The 15812-nt window shown below is 36.1% G+C and overlaps 1 protein-coding gene across 3 annotated transcripts; it reads right to left on the bottom strand.

The window, feature by feature from the left end:
* Window positions 1-430: 430 nt before the first annotated feature.
* Window positions 431-15215, bottom strand: LOC114395836. Of its 3 annotated transcripts, none has more exons than XM_028357702.1 (13): window positions 13877-15215; window positions 12639-13371; window positions 10565-11051; window positions 10090-10241; window positions 6713-10006; window positions 6387-6599; window positions 5400-5600; window positions 5094-5297; window positions 4068-4226; window positions 2665-3015; window positions 1591-2023; window positions 1362-1458; window positions 431-839 (listed from the first exon to the last, which is right to left on the bottom strand). In XM_028357702.1, the coding sequence occupies exons 1-13, from the start codon at window positions 14992-14994 to the stop codon at window positions 638-640; spliced, it is 7644 nt and encodes a 2547-aa protein (XP_028213503.1). In that variant the 5' UTR covers window positions 14995-15215; the 3' UTR covers window positions 431-637. The 3 variants fall into 3 exon arrangements, with proteins under 3 accessions (XP_028213503.1, XP_028213501.1, XP_028213504.1); XM_028357700.1 differs by having other exon boundaries at window positions 10556-11051; window positions 13877-15214; XM_028357703.1 differs by having other exon boundaries at window positions 10556-11051; window positions 12639-13348; window positions 13877-13990.
* Window positions 15216-15812: the final 597 nt, after the last annotated feature.

Below are 15812 nucleotides of genomic sequence, written 5' to 3'. Positions count from 1 at the left end.
GGCTTACAAGGTGTCTCTATATATAACACTAATGAGACACAAGTTTTTACAAACCAAGCGATGTGGGACTAAGACCACACAAGTTTTACAGACTAAGCGATGTGGGACAAAGGAACTAAGACCACAAACTCTAACAGCAGCCAGCAGGGAAATAGTAGAGGTAGAGAAAGGAACAAAGTGAAGGAAGGAGACGGACTGTTGGGGAAGATGGAGGGATAAATTTGGAAATTTAGAGAGAGAAAAACCAAAAAATCTCAATGGTTGATTAATGATAAATCTAATTGGCCATATTACTTTCCCATCCCATGGTGAGAGACCTAAATAGGTCTCCCAAGTTAGCCTGCGTCCTTCTTAAATCAAACCACTGAAACTGAAAGCATTAGTTTGTGGTTTATTGGTTCAACCATTATAACATAACAAGAAATCAAGATATGAAAAACCACATTGAAACTAAATTTAAAATAAACATCACATATAAGGACCAAAATTTTAATTTAACTTGTATATTGCCATCAAATGCATAAAAGATGGCCTGTTTCCATAGGCAAAACTTGCATTTTCAAATATCGTTACTTTGACACTAACTGTACACTTACTAACGTCCCCAAAAAGAAAAGCTAATAACTCACGTATAATCTCAGTTTCTTAGTAAACTTCTTTCCCATTGGAATAAGCCAGATTTCTCTAAATCTACAGGGGATAAACTAGCCGACTCTAATTTCTTTCCACCAAGAACATTAGAGACAATCACTAACAAAGTCAGGCAAGCATGATATTCCTCCATCTTCTGTGAGTCAGTGAGCTCCAGAGAATCATCCTTCCATGGCTGATAAAACGACCTAAAAACCAAACAGGTCCAATATGATTATTTTTGAAGCATAGATAAAATACTAAGAATCCCATTAAACTTCGTTTGTGATAGCAGTAAAATACACATTCTAGTTCAGATGTTGATAAACCAAATAATTTGTTATTGAATCGATTTTGCCCAATTCCACTCAGATCAGATGTTGATAATCGACACTCAAACCCAATAATTTGTTAACAAAAATCCATATTATTAAAAAACCAAAGCTAATTTTAAGTGGGCTAATTTTTTATTGAATCGATTTTGCCCAATTCCACTTAGATCAGATGTTGATAATCGAAACTCAAACCCAATAATTTGTTAACAAAAATCCATATTATTAAAGTGCTTTGAGCCTGACCCTGATGTTCCCCTTAGTCTCGAAAAAAATTAGATGTGACCAAGAATTATAAAAATTTAGCTAAGAAATTATGTTTTCCTAATTTAACATCATTCCTAAAGACCGAATAAAGACAAGAAAAGGATAAGAAATTAAAAGACCAAGAAAAATTACCATCTCCAAGTTGGATTAGCTTCAGGAGGACATTGTACCCTTGAACTGTGTGATGCTATTAATGCGTTGTAGTCTTTCAATAAATCAGTTCTGCTAACTATAGAATGAAATAAAAAGCATAAATATCTGGCCAAGGCAAGAGTGTCGATACAAACATCTAGCTAAAATGTTAATTCTGACCTATCACCATAATTGCGTTCAGTAAACCATACTAAATGTATAAGCATACCTGCAAATTTAGAGGCACCAAACATCAGGAGACAAAGAGCACATACAACTGATGGTAGCACTTCATGATTGACACCAAGACGCAGTTGGAGATGGAAGATTGTTGAAGCTAGTACCTCCTCAGCACCAATATCAATATCATTTCTTTGTCCGGAGGTATTTTTGACATGCACCAGTAAAGAATGCAGGGATTCAAGGTTGTGTGTCTCAGCATATTCTGAATCCCAATTATAAGATTTTTTATGGAGCTTGCCAATGATTACTGATGCTATTAACCAACGTAGAAATGTAGAAACTACTGAGTTCTCTTGAAAATCTTCCCTTAAATTATTTCTTAAGAACTGAGACTCAGTGGACCCCAGCCTTTGTAAAGACTTGGACTGTAAAGCAGTTGTAGTTGCCCAGATAAGAAAGCTCTGCAGCCTTTCCTGATTCTGTATACACACAAATGTGGTGGTTAATCAAACCCACTCAAAAAAAGTCAATATAACAAATGCAAGCATTTGTATTTGTATGACAGTCATTGCATAATAGGATCCACCCACTCATTTGCCTAAATCCATAATTATGAGTAAATTGGTCAATATAGAGGAAGTATTTGCTTAATCAGAATAAGAGCTTTAGCCTGATGTACACGATTTCTCAGAGGAATAAACATTTAATATAGTAAAGTGAGAACAAGCCAAATCTAAAACCCACAGCAATTACAAATGCCAAAAATATTTTCAAAGTTAACTCTTTCAAAAGAGTATGATAGAGCAAAATAATTTTTTATATACAGTGCAGGTAGATGTAACATTTGTACAACTTTAAACACTACGAAGCATCAACAATTCAACAGTGAATTGTTTATTATTTTCATCTCCAGGTATCATAGTCAGTTCACAATATATAACCAATACATTGTATGAAAATCAATTGCATTGGTGTAGCTAAAGTCAAATAAAAATATAAGCAATCCAAGATTTTATTGTATGCCTTTTAACAATTTAATTTAATAAAATATACAAAAGAGTATCAGTGATCAAGTTTTAATAATAAAAAAGTAATAAATGAGGGAGATCAAAGAAAGTACCATCAAGAAAATGGAAGCAGGAGGTGCACTCATAATTATGGCCTCAAGAGCAAGCTCCGGTTTAATGCTTTTTGTGGCTTGATTACACGCACTTCCAGCCTGGTACATCTGATACACGCCCTCAATTGATAGGGTAAAATGAGGCTGATATATTTTCCTTTTTTGAGATAATTTCAACACTGATGCTATCATTTGCAGAAAAGGATTAACTAGTACTACAGTTTCATTTGCCAATGTTGCATCATGGAATAAGAAATTAAATAGATTGGATGAGAGCTCCATGAGCTGCTCAAGGCCATGATTTTGCAACCACTTGGAGATGCTTCCTGATGAAATAACATCATTGACAACCTAAATAATAATATGGGTACTCAGTGAAAAGGAAAAAGAAAACTGAAAGTTAAAAAAAAATTAATAAATAAATAAATATGGGTTACAAAATTTAATAAACATTACATTAAAATGTCATTAGCAAATCAGTAAATATATAATTCCAGTCAAAGGAATAAAAAAGACAGCTTTATTAACAATTTTAGGTGATAACATTTATGGCATTGAAGCTAATCAAAGCTCATAGGTAGACAGTAACAGGTAACCCTTCAGATAAGTGCTAAACGATCTAGCATGCCAAGGAAATCATGTGGGAGTTTAGGTGATCAGTTTTAGCTCACAAATACAATTTAGCATGCACAGAAGACAAGTTATTGTTTTATGCTTTGAACTTCCTCCTATGTATAAAAACTTGGATTATTTGATAGGGCACAAAACCTAGAGGGGTCAGCTTTTGGCTCAACACAATATGGGCCAAAGGATTTGGAGAGTCTACAGCAGATAGAGAAGAGGGATGCATGGCAGAGGAGGCGGTTATGCTAAGTGGAGATTCTGTTGCAGCTTAAGCTATGGTTGAAAAGGGAATATTTGGGAGGGGGGATATTCAGAATTTGTGAGTGTAGTTGCCTGGGGCTTAGGACCTACAGCTCTGGGATCTGAGAGGTATATCTGTTGAGATCCTAATCTTCATTCTACAGTCTCTCTTTCTTCTGGTGTCTGCATTGTGAATTGATAATTGCTATATGTTATGTGAATTGCTGTGAGATCTAGTGGTTTGGTTTAACTCTAGAGGTAGAGGGACAGAGGGGCGGGGGTGTTGACAATTCCATCATTATCAAACTGCTTCTCTTTTACCCTCTTGAGCACAATGATCAATGAACAAACCTTGCTAAAGAAATATGCAGGCTGACAAGCCATAACTTTAGAAAAATCCCAACACATTTGAAAGGAAAATCAGGAAAATTAACAGATAGAATTAGAGAAACATAATAAATGGTGCAAATAAGGAAGAGGGGAAGAGGACCTTCTTCATCCAACAGGAACTACAAACTGAATAAGAATCAAGCACTTACCTTCAATGCTACCAACACATGCTTCAAGAAAAGTTTATGTTCATCTACCTTAAGCCTCTGTCTGGCAACTGAGATGAGAGACGAAAACCATGAAAATAAAGAACAATGCTTCACTAGATGACGGGTAATCTTATGCAATTTAACTGATTTCTTTATCACCTGCAGAGTAAATAAGCTAGCCCAATGTTTATATTGAAAGAGGAAAAGGGAGTAGTCACAGTGAGAATAACACATAGGAAAAAAGCATGTTTCATCATATTGCAAAACATCTCAAACCATTAGGGTGTGTTTGGGTAAACAACTCAATCAATGCCGATTTCTTAAAGGAGAAGAAGCTGTTAGATCCATTTATCCAAGCTACAATCAGAAACTCCTTGACATGGATGTCATCACAGCTATGAAACATTCAAGCTGATAAGAGAAATTACTAATATGCTCTAACCACCTGGCTGTTTCAAAGTGTAACATCAGGTCCAAGTTCAACAACACAACAGAAACACATTTAACTATGCAATTCTAGCCACAAGTTCCAATTAATCTAGCAGCCAACTTATGAAATAAGCAGACATTTAATCTGACCAAGTAAATTTACAGCACCCTAAATAATAAATATATTTGTTGACACGTAAATTGGCACAATGCATTTTTTACCAGCTGTTACACAACATATCAAGCTATTACTACTATTACTTTGTTCAAACAATGTCAATTACCCATCATACATAGGCAAGCTCATTACCAGCCAAAAAAATTGATGATTTCTCTTTCATTCACATAACTATCAGGAGGCAGGTTCCTGTTTGTGATTCAATTCACAGTATGATAATGGAGCTAAAAGATGAATACATGAAGTTGGGTAGAAACACAAAGTTGGGTAGAAACACAGTTTAGGTAAGTTTCAGCAATGCATACCACAAAATGAGATATGCATATAGCCATATACTACTCCAACACTAAAAGTGAAAGTACTATGATAGCAGACAGAAAAAAAATGAAAAAATGAAAACAAATTTTAAGTGTGTTTACCTCAATAATCAGGTTCTTTGACACAAAATCTGAAAGAGGAGAAACGTAAAAGCTCATTAGCTTCTCAAGGATAGAGTTCCTGATATATAATGCAACATCATCATCAGAGTTCATCCCTGCATATACTAGCCGAAGCATCCAAGACCTCTCTGCTTTGAAATTGACAGAGGTACTCCAAAAAAAGTTATCAAACATAGGTATAACCTACAAAATTGAAGTAAATGGATTTCTCAATAAAAAGCAAGCAGTTCCATTAAAAGAAAGTCAACAAATAGTGAAAGAAATTCCAAGGCCATAGATATATACCCTCATATTCAACTTGGATGAATGTGTCAAAAATGTGCTTATAGCTGCATAATGACCATGTGCCGGATCTAACAATACACAAGATGCCTCTGCAGCAAATAAAGCAATAACTGACGGGATTCTTTGCCATGGCTCTTCTATACTATTTTGAACAGAATTTAATAGAAGCCGAAGTCCCAGAACATCCTTCTTCTTTTGGCACTACAGATGTTTTGATGGTTAATCAAACATAACCTTTCAACGGGGAATATATGTATATATATAAAAACAGAAAGGAAATCATAAATATGATATAATACTTGAATCCCACAGAAGCCTATCCAATACACTTTTATATTCTCTAATGCCTCATTCAGAGAGCACTGACCCGGTGACCCCTACAAATCAGCTCTTGGAAAAGGCTGGGCCCAATAATTCAACAAAAATTCATTTAGGCCCTGGCTTGCCAAAGGTTTTAGAGGCTTCCACAAGCTTAGAGTCTCATAAGATTCTCTAGCTGAACTTTCCCAACAGGCATTTTTTGGACAAAATAAAAAGAAACAGCAAAGTTGTCTAATCTGCTTAAGATAAAAACATGCTGGCAGATATTTGGCATTCTTTTTCTTGCAAAAACATTTGAAATGAGTCATGAGAAACTGCCCCACGGAAAATGAACAGTCAACATACAAAATACAGCATTACAGAAAAGACCTCACAAAAACACAGATAAATATTTGGCATCCTTGTTCTTGCCAAAACATCTGAAATGAAGCATGACAAACTGCCACAGGGAAAACGAACAGTCAACATACCCATTTTCAGAAACCCGACTCAGATTATTCCATAAAAAAGTAGCTCTCCATATGGGAATAAAAAAAGTATCAACAATATACAAATAAATAAATAACTAATTCAATTTTGTGAGTTATGGAAAAAAAATCTGGCATTTCCATAATGAAATTTTATATGTTAACAAAATAAGCATAAACCAATAAACATGTTACCAACCTCCAATGCATTCTTAAATTTATCAAGAGTGCCGTAAGCTAATCTTCTTATCCCTTGGTCTGGGGAAGACATGCTAACAAATGCAATCGCAAGCAACCCTGAACCAGCAAACTCCACAGGCTCTATATAAGCCTTTGAGAGACTATGAATTGAAAATCGCAATATAAATACAGGATCATAACGTTCTTTATCTTCAACTTGAGAATGAAGTACCTGCGTAGGATTTTATGTAGTTAGTTAACATAATGATAAATAAACTAGAACAGATACAAAACTACAGACAGGAAAAACAGATTCAGGCAGGTAGCTTAAAAATGTGCTTGAACCTTTTTCCTAACAGTATCTGGTTCAATCTTGTTTACAGATGGTAGCTCATCAAAGATAGTTCTATCATAGGGAAAATAGAGAACTGTTGACACGCATATGTCAGGGTCAATCGGAAAGGTGTCACTATGCTGGCTTCTGTACCATTTTTCAATTGTTTCTGAATCTAACTTGACATTCTGAGACAACAGGCCACTCATAGACTCGATGTGTTGCATCAGATTGTATATCTCCAAATCAATCCAGTTGACTGTTGCACCATAAGAATGACAAAGCAGAGCATGCAGTTCTTTTAAATTTACATTAATATCATTTCCATTATCCAAATCAATTTGATGAGCCTTAACCCGTAAGAGTATCCAAAGCATTTTAACAATTTCCAATGGTCCACTAGAGAGCTCGGTCATTAGCCCTCTGTGTTTCACATCATTTTCACAATGATCAAGAGAAGGAATCACAAGACATTTCAGAATGCTGGATACAGGCTTCAAAAAGGAACCTGCTTGCTTGCACACTGAATGGAGAGTGGGGGCAAACTGAGAATGAGCGAGCAACAACTGAAGATATAAATCATATGATAACCTCCCCTCGCTAAGCTGTGATAATATAACTCGGAGAGTTTTCATTGTTGTAAAATCACCAAACCTATAGAGAAGAGCAGATCTGATTAATTGTTCAAGGAAGGAAATGGCTTGCAATTGAATAAGATCATTTTGCATTTCTCCAGCCAATTCAAGAATATTCTTCAACAAAAAACCTTCCAAGTGATTATATAACAATGAAATGTTTGTGCCTTTTGGAGTTCTAGATTGATCAGAGGCTAATGAAAATTTCTTAACAATAAACTGCCAAATATCCACCAAAATATTTATGAAACGTATCCTGGATCTTCCCAATTTGCTTTTCATTTTCACAGCAACATCTTTGAAATTCCCACCTGCTTCTTCATGAAACAATAATACTTTACAAAGTGATATCTTTGCAACAACACGGTTGATGATGTTCAAAGACTGATGCAGAGAATAACTATCAATAACTTGACAATCACAGTCCATCAGGTCATCATGTGAAGCAAATTTTGGGCAAATGGATTTGAATAGATTTAATCGCTTTTTCAGTTTCATTGGCCCATTAAGAGCAAAGTGATACTTCAACATATGAATTGATTTCCCAAGAAGACTAAGATCAATAAGACGGAGAAGTTCTTGAGCAGATGATGGAAAGAATTCCCCGTATTGTTCCTCAAATATATCTTTTGAGGAAAAGCTCTTCCACTGACTGAAACCTTTTAAGAGAATTTTGGAATAAAAGTAAGGTATATGTTCAAAATCTTTGTGACTCTGCTCTCTAAGTCTTTTAGAAATTAAGCTGAAGTATGACAAAGAGGCCGGTAGAAGCAGCAAAAACTGATCTTCTGAGAGAGTAGGATCAAAGGTATGTTCCATCACACCAATATCATGATGTATACTTTTATTCACTGTACCCAAAAATAAATGCCCAAAGATCAATGAATGCAGGGAACTCAATTCAGTAAGAATATGTAAAAATGCAGCTTTCTTAGCATTCGTCTTGTAAATGCAATGGAAAAGCACTTTCAATGGAGTAACCATTATAATTTTCCACATGACCGACGTCAAAGGATGAAATGTTTCTTGTTGCACAATTTTCTGCTTATACAAGAGATTGACAGCTTCAAGCAAGCATCTATCTGCACTATCTATTTCAAAACATACAGAAAAGTCAACTACCTTGCTGTAAATCTGCTCAAAAATATCAGTTTTCATATTCTTTTGACTCATCTCCCAAAACAAATCATATGGTGCCCTGTTTTCAGTTGACTGCTGAAAATAAATGGATAAAGCACTGAAAGCATCAGCAGCTAAGGAACATCCAACAAATAATGAGGATTTCTTAATTGGCAAATCATCCACCTTGTCCCTACTGAACATCCAATCCACTAATTCAAGAAGCTGAAAAGGGGATAAAAACCGATGCAAAGTATGTGAAGCATACAATGTTGGAAGAAGAGGCATCACATCTTTAGTACAAATGTACAGCTCAAATCGGTCTCTGACATCGAGAAATAGTTTTTGTTGAAGGCCTTTAAATGCCTTCACAAAATTATTAGCAACATCTTCAGCTGTAGACGGACAAAGGTGGGCACCAAATAAAGACCACATGTACTCTAGAGTCATTGTTAATATCTTTAAAATTGGATTGCCAAAGTTGTGAAACCCCTCGTTGGATACTACATTTAGCATATTGAAATCATTCTCTACATTTCCATTTGCAAGGTTCTGACAACTTCCCAAAGAAAAGGATAACGAGATCAAAACACAAGGATGACAAAAAATGGTTTTAATCACTTGAATGTTACGTCTTGATGAATAAAAGGCAGAGTTTATAGACCAGTCATAACCACTTTCTGGAACCAATAATTGAGCTAACAAGCTGCCTACAAGAATAACACACAGATTCAAAAGTTGTTCAATTTCAGCTATTGGGTTAACATCATAACAAGACTGAATCCGATGAGTCCAGAACAGAATGAGTCGCAGATTGGGAAGGAGCGAGCTATCATTTGACTCAGATAATTTATGCAGTAAAAACTCTTGAATTTTAGATAGCTTTGATATGTAAGGACCACTCATACACATCATCGCAGGAAATATCACATGGAAAGGCACCTGTTTTAGAAAGATACTAAATGTAACAGCATCAACTTCAGAAGCATCTAAAAGTTGGCTACAAGTTAGTGAATCTGGATGCAATGCAAGATCAGAAGTCCCAACAGGAGCTGCATTTCGACCATCAATACCAAGATCTGACATGGCCATATCCAAGCCAGCATAAAACATTGCAGGCCACAACTTAGAAGCATGGTGAAGAACACTATAATCAAGAAAAAGTACTGATAATAAGAGCGAGAAAGGAACTCCAACTAAGTCATGTGGAATGACCGCATGTGATGGCATATTTGTCAATATTTTATTGGTGCCTTCCAATATAATGGAGGATATGAAAGCTATGGTTGTTTCAGCAATCTCATGACCAGACCCACTATTCAACAATCTATTTACACTACCAAGCGCACTTCCCAAAGAACTATCAGGAAGGACAGATTCTTCATTTTTAGAGAAAATGCAATAATTTTGTTGGTGTAATATGCTCTCCACAAAGTCCAATAAATCCTCCAGTGGCTTCCACTCAGGAAAGACTTCATCACATTCATAACTGCCACCAAGTCTCTCTGTCAAGTCTGCATGAACTAAAGCAGATAACAATTCAGCGTTGACCTATCAGAAACACAGATCTAGCATTAGATGCGCACAAACTGAAAACAAAATTAAGCAAAAATGTCCAATGATGTATTATGTACCTGTGTTTGCAAGAGATACTTGACTGTATTGCAAGTGTATAATAATACCATTGATTTTTTAGGCAATGAGCAGAATCCTGATTTAGGTCGGATCACCTTTAGACACTTCTCTAGCACGCATATGATAAAAGGGCTAAATTGAGGTGATAAATCTGCACGTAAACCCACTAAATCAGCAATAATGAGCCAAAACTTGCAAACAATTTTGGCAATAGCAGATAGTAACATTTCCAAAGAAATGCCAAAAAAACAGCACCCCAACTGGATACTATGACCATAGAAAATGAGCTTATGCATTATGCATATTTCATAGTTCTACAGAAAGATGCTGATCATATGAATTTATAGAGCCAGATCAAAAACTTATGCAGTAGAACAAAAAGGAAAAGAAGCAGTATATGATATAAGTGATTTTAGAGTTAACTGTATACAAAGAATTGAAATAAGAGATTATAAAACTAATTACCGTCACCACCTTCCAAACAATGGGCATGATTCTTAAGAATATCCCAATATTTAATTAAATTATTCCCAAGGGTAGAAACGGCATCGCACAAGAATGATATGACAAATAGAGTCAAACTCTGTAATACATCAACCTCCAAGATTTTGACAGGGGGTTTCTTTCCATGATAACCTGGTAAAAATAAAAACCATGCTGCTATCTCGTGAAGATTCCCATCAAAAGCACCAGTACTGAACATAGCTGCCAAGGCCAGCTTGTATGCCAGATCCCTTGTTTCATTGTACGGAGAAAACATTAACAATTTAATGAATGGTTGTAGGTATTTGTACAACATGGGTGGAGTTCTGATAGGAATTACATCGTCAGGACACCATTCAATGTATTCCACAAGCAAAGACAACACTGAGACCTGCAGATGACTTGTTAATTCCAATGGGCTTTTGAGAAGACCCTTGAATGTTTCAAAAGAATTATCCAAAGCATAAGGCAGAGCACGCTGCACAAGAAAAACAGAAAAGGAATATAAGATAACATCATATATATTTGAATTACTTAGGTAAAAAAATAAATTTCTATAAAAATAAAGTAACAATTACACCAGATTTCCTTTCCTTCCTTCATTAGGATGGTTTAGCAAGATGCTAACCCATTAATTAGGGAGACAACACTAGATGCAACAAGTACATTTGACACAACAGACGAGATTTTAACTCAATTCACATTCAACTATTCTTCTACTTCTAAAATGACTGTAGAATTATAGGTGTAGAGTAAACTGAATCCAAAAAATATTATTTCATAGGCATTTTGTCCTCAAGTCAACAAAGAAAAAGTGAAAAACTAAATTCTAACTCATAACTAGTTTAAACAGTAAGTTTACAATGGTTATGCAACTTGAGTCTGTCTGAATCAAATTAATCATTGTCAAACACCACAAAGATGTATAAAAAAAGCTAAGAGTTCAAATAAGCAAGTCAATTTAAACAAATGAAGCACCAAGAAAGGTTATAATACAGTGGGCAAAAGACTAGAATATAAAATCGCATTTAAGAGAACAAAGCCATCATAGGAAACGTTTATTTTTTAAAAACATGCATTTACTTTTTTTTTAGAAAGAAAATGAGATAACTAAAATGTATACCAACTACCCCTAGACAGTAACAATTTATTAGGTCTTCAGAGGAATACAACTTAAACTGGGTTAATCAGGACCATTCAGCAAAAAATGCATAAGAGGATGCACAAGTTGATGCTAGTCACCAAGAAACCAACTAGGAAATTCTCACAAAAAGAAGAATAAAGACAATATCTATGAAGTTTACAGTTTCTGATGGATAAAGTGAGAGATAGGTAAAGTGAGGTCCACAAAATCAACAAACTAATGAGTAGCAGATCAATCAGCAGAGCAGTTTTTTGTAACCATTATCGTTTATGGAGCCAAAATAATAAGGGAAGACTAAAACTAACCTTTACTTTATGGACAATCAGAAGAACTCTACTTTAATGTAGGAGTTTAAATCTTGTAAAACAAATTACAGGCATCCAAGAGTACCCTAAAATGCCACCACAGTCAACAATACACTGTTATAAGATATCATTGCTCCTAGAATAAAGTATAAGAGTGAGGAGCATGTCAAGAATTATTGCAGCATAAAAGCTTTAAATTGGTAGTTGAAAGACCAAAAACTAGTTTGTCTCTAAATCTTTGAGTGTAATAGATCAAAAGCAAATGAAGCAATTGAGTTCCAGTGCATGGAGAGAAATGAAGTTCTTAAAATAAACAACACTCTTTTACAATCATCAAAGAAACATGAGGATCAAGCCACCATTAAAACCTTTGCTTAAGATATCCTTAATATAGTTAATTAAACAACATAGTATTCTGGACATAACGAAAATAACTAAAATGCTAAGCAAACAGAAAATTGTCTAAAGGGACTAAGTAATAAAATAATTCAGTAGAAGCATTTAATTTTTTCTTTTTATTTTTGGTTTGATCACAAGATATTTTTTCGATTACTTAACAGTATTAACGACACCCAATGGCTTCACTCAAATTAAGATTATAAAAATATGAACATACGCGGTAATATCTGAGAGCATCAAGCAGTTTAGACAGTAAGTATGATTCCATTTCTTCCAATGTGTTAATTTCCATCGAACAAAGGTCCACGCCCCAAATTTCGCCTATGCTATTCTTGAGATCCTCTTCATCATCCAAAGCATCTTCTCTTGCTCCACCGTCAACTGTTTCACTGTTGCCAGTCAAATCAATATCTGGAGTAGAAATTATCCCAGCAACAACTATATCTATATCACCACTCTCCGAAGTGTCAAGTTTTAACTTCTTCCTACTACTGCTATTATGTTCATGATGGCATGCATTTCTCTTTAAACTTGAGTTACGGGCTTCAGAATTGGCATCTAAAGAGGAAAGTAGATTTAATAAAACCTGCAGATCGGGAAGAAATGCTTGAACATAATTCTGGATTTCGACCTTGATAGACATCATATGTTGCATGAATGGATTGTTGGAATTAGAATTACAATACAAACCACCAAAAATAGAGTCCAGCAATTTCAGTAACTCCAGAAGAAGCCTTAGAGTACCATGTTTCACATAAGGTTCAATGTGAGGCAATCCCTTATTAAACAATGATCTGCTGAATGGTCGAGGAAACAAGCACTTCACAATACTGTGCAAATCCATATTGTCAAACAGGCGCGGACCATTTGATTGAAAATTGACAGATTCTTTGGATATGCCATTACCCACCAATGAAACCAACTGAGCTGCCACAGATAATGCAGAAATCCTGCAAATACATCAGTCATCATCCAAAAAACAGGGGGAATGAATAAAAAAAAAACATACATATCAAAGAATTGCTAGTAACAACATCTTCTGACTAACTCTTTTTAATACTGTCAATATTATTATTGGGCAAAATCTCATGCTAGTCCCCCTACTTTAGGAGAAGTTATTAGATTATTAGATAGTTTTAAACCACGTGTCCATGTTTCCAACCAATCTCTAAGTCACACATAATTGAGTATTTTAATTTACAAGATAGAATTAATAACACTTGATTACGTGTTATGTTGAGATTGATTAAGACCAAGGTGATCCCAGTCCCAGACCATGTAATAATTCCCTCCTACTATAAGGTTGGCCTATGTATTTTCAGTTTTCATCTAATATTTTGGGAAAGTATTAAAAAGTGTCAAATATTGTATTGCTAACAAAGTAGCATTACTCATGCTCATGCACGTAATGAATACCACAACAACAACAAAATATTACACATAAACAATTCTAACCATGAAGAAGACTTGAAATTATCGATGTTGTAAGGAAACTCCTTCAAATACGACAACCCAAAAGAAGCATTGGCCTCAACAATAGCCAAAAGCAAGTCCTTATGATACTGAACTTCCGTAACCCGCAGCTTCTTCATGAAATCCAAGACCCTCTTCGTATTACCCGTCAACCCCATTTTCGAGTCAGGCATCAAACCATTACTCGGATCAGTACAAACCCTAACAAGCACACCAAACGCCACCTCCGCAGCATCACCACCACCTTCCCTTCCACACACCTCAGCCAACTGTTCCAACGTGGCACTCCCAAACAAAACACTCCGAAGCCACGGCTGCACCAAAGACTCTTCCACAAGAACCCTATCTCTCAACACCGTTAACACAAACACCACAGTTTCATCATCATCGTTTCCTAATCCTCTGAGAACGCCAGAATACATCTGTTTCTGCTGCAAAACCCACCGCAACAGCCACGGCTTCCCGACCTCCAAAAACGACATCGCGAATCCGACAAACGACTTCCGCAGCAACCCTACCCTCGCCTCTGGCTTCCTTCTCCGGTGCTCCGACGCGATCCTCCCGAACTCAGCGAGCTTGAAATCGAAGCTCTTCGCCACCTCCGACGCCAAGCTCGCACCGCGCCGCGCAATCGAAGCCATGAGTAACAATGCCGCCTTCTGCCTCCGCCACTCCTTGCTATTCACCTCCTTGTGGATATCACTCAAGCGTTCGGAAATCAGTAACCGCGCGAATTTATCCAAATCCTTAGTAATATTCACGCTTTCGATGTCGCTAGGGTTGTACTTACCTTTACTTTGGCTGAGAATGGCGGAGATTAGGTCGAACACGTAGTTCATGCCTTGCTTTCCCTCGCGAAGCTTCCACGCCTCGAGAAGCTCCGAGCACTTCGGCGAGCCGCGCACGTACTCGCGGAGGAGGTCGGCGCCGGTCTCGGACTTGAGGAGCTTCGCGAACTCTTTGGCGGCGTCGGAGCATAGCTTTATCTCCAGAGAGGTGATTCGGTGGAGCAGTTCTTTCAGCTTCGCTTCGTGGCTAACTTTAGGTTGGAAGTTTGGAACTGCGGCGGGTTCCTCCATATACGCGGCGGGTTCCTCCATATACGCGGCGGTGGATGGCGGTGGAAGACGGAGGAGGGAGTGCGGCACGGTGAGGGAGGTTGGAGCGCCACTTCGCTCCCGCCACTGACGTCTATAGTGTTATGTGGGACTGTGTCTTGCGCCGAAAGCGGGCAGGGGCGTAGGTTAAACTCTAAAGCAATTAAACGGCTTCGTTTTGGCTCGTAATTTAAAAGATTAAACTATCAATTTGATTATTATTCTCCCTCCTCGATGGTCCTTTTTTTTTTTTTAAGGTTCCTAAGTAGTCCTTAAAGCCCTACGGATTATAGAAAGAAGGCTCTTGTTAGGTGCACTCACCAAGTAAAGTGATAAAAATCTTTTTCACTTAAATTTTGAAAATCCTCTTCCTCTCATCTCCCGGACATAGTTTGTACTGCTGCTTTTGCTGCAATGCTTCTTCATTTTTCTGTGTTTTTGTTGTCACTTTCCATTGACTCCATTGAGATCGTCTACACTACTGTCATGATATTTTTGTCGCCAAGGTAAATTTTTTATTTGGTTTTCATATTTGTGTAAGAAATATGGATTAAGTAATCCATATAAAGCATATGGATTATCTAATCTGTATTTTTTTTATAAAAAAATTACTTATAAATTAATTTTATTTTTTTAAAATAGTAAATATTTTTTTATTTATAAAAAGTATTATTTTGATTTTTGTTTTTAAATAGTTATTTTATTAATTAAATATAAATATATTATTTTATTTTTAGTTTGTAAACACTTATTGTTTATTTTCTTAACTAAAAATAGATTATTTACAATTATGTTTTTTTAATCGTAAATATATTAATTTT

Source organism: Glycine soja, chromosome 18 (genome assembly GCF_004193775.1).
Source record: "Glycine soja cultivar W05 chromosome 18, ASM419377v2, whole genome shotgun sequence".
NCBI lineage: Eukaryota > Viridiplantae > Streptophyta > Magnoliopsida > Fabales > Fabaceae > Glycine > Glycine soja.
The sequence above is the reverse complement of the archived record's forward strand: the minus strand, read 5'-3'. Positions and strand labels throughout refer to the sequence as shown.

Excerpts from the sequence above, each read along its gene's own strand:
- LOC114395836 (XM_028357700.1), bottom strand. The coding sequence starts at position 14,994 with ATGGAGGAACCCGCCGCGTATATGGAGGAACCCGCCGCAGTTCCAAAC. Across the intron at positions 4,227-5,093 it reads CAAAGAACCTGATTATTGAG|GTGATAAAGAAATCAGTTAA; the intron begins GTAAACACACTT and ends TTTACTCTGCAG. Across the intron at positions 2,024-2,664 it reads CTGCTTCCATTTTCTTGATG|AATCAGGAAAGGCTGCAGAG; the intron begins GTACTTTCTTTG and ends GTGTGTATACAG.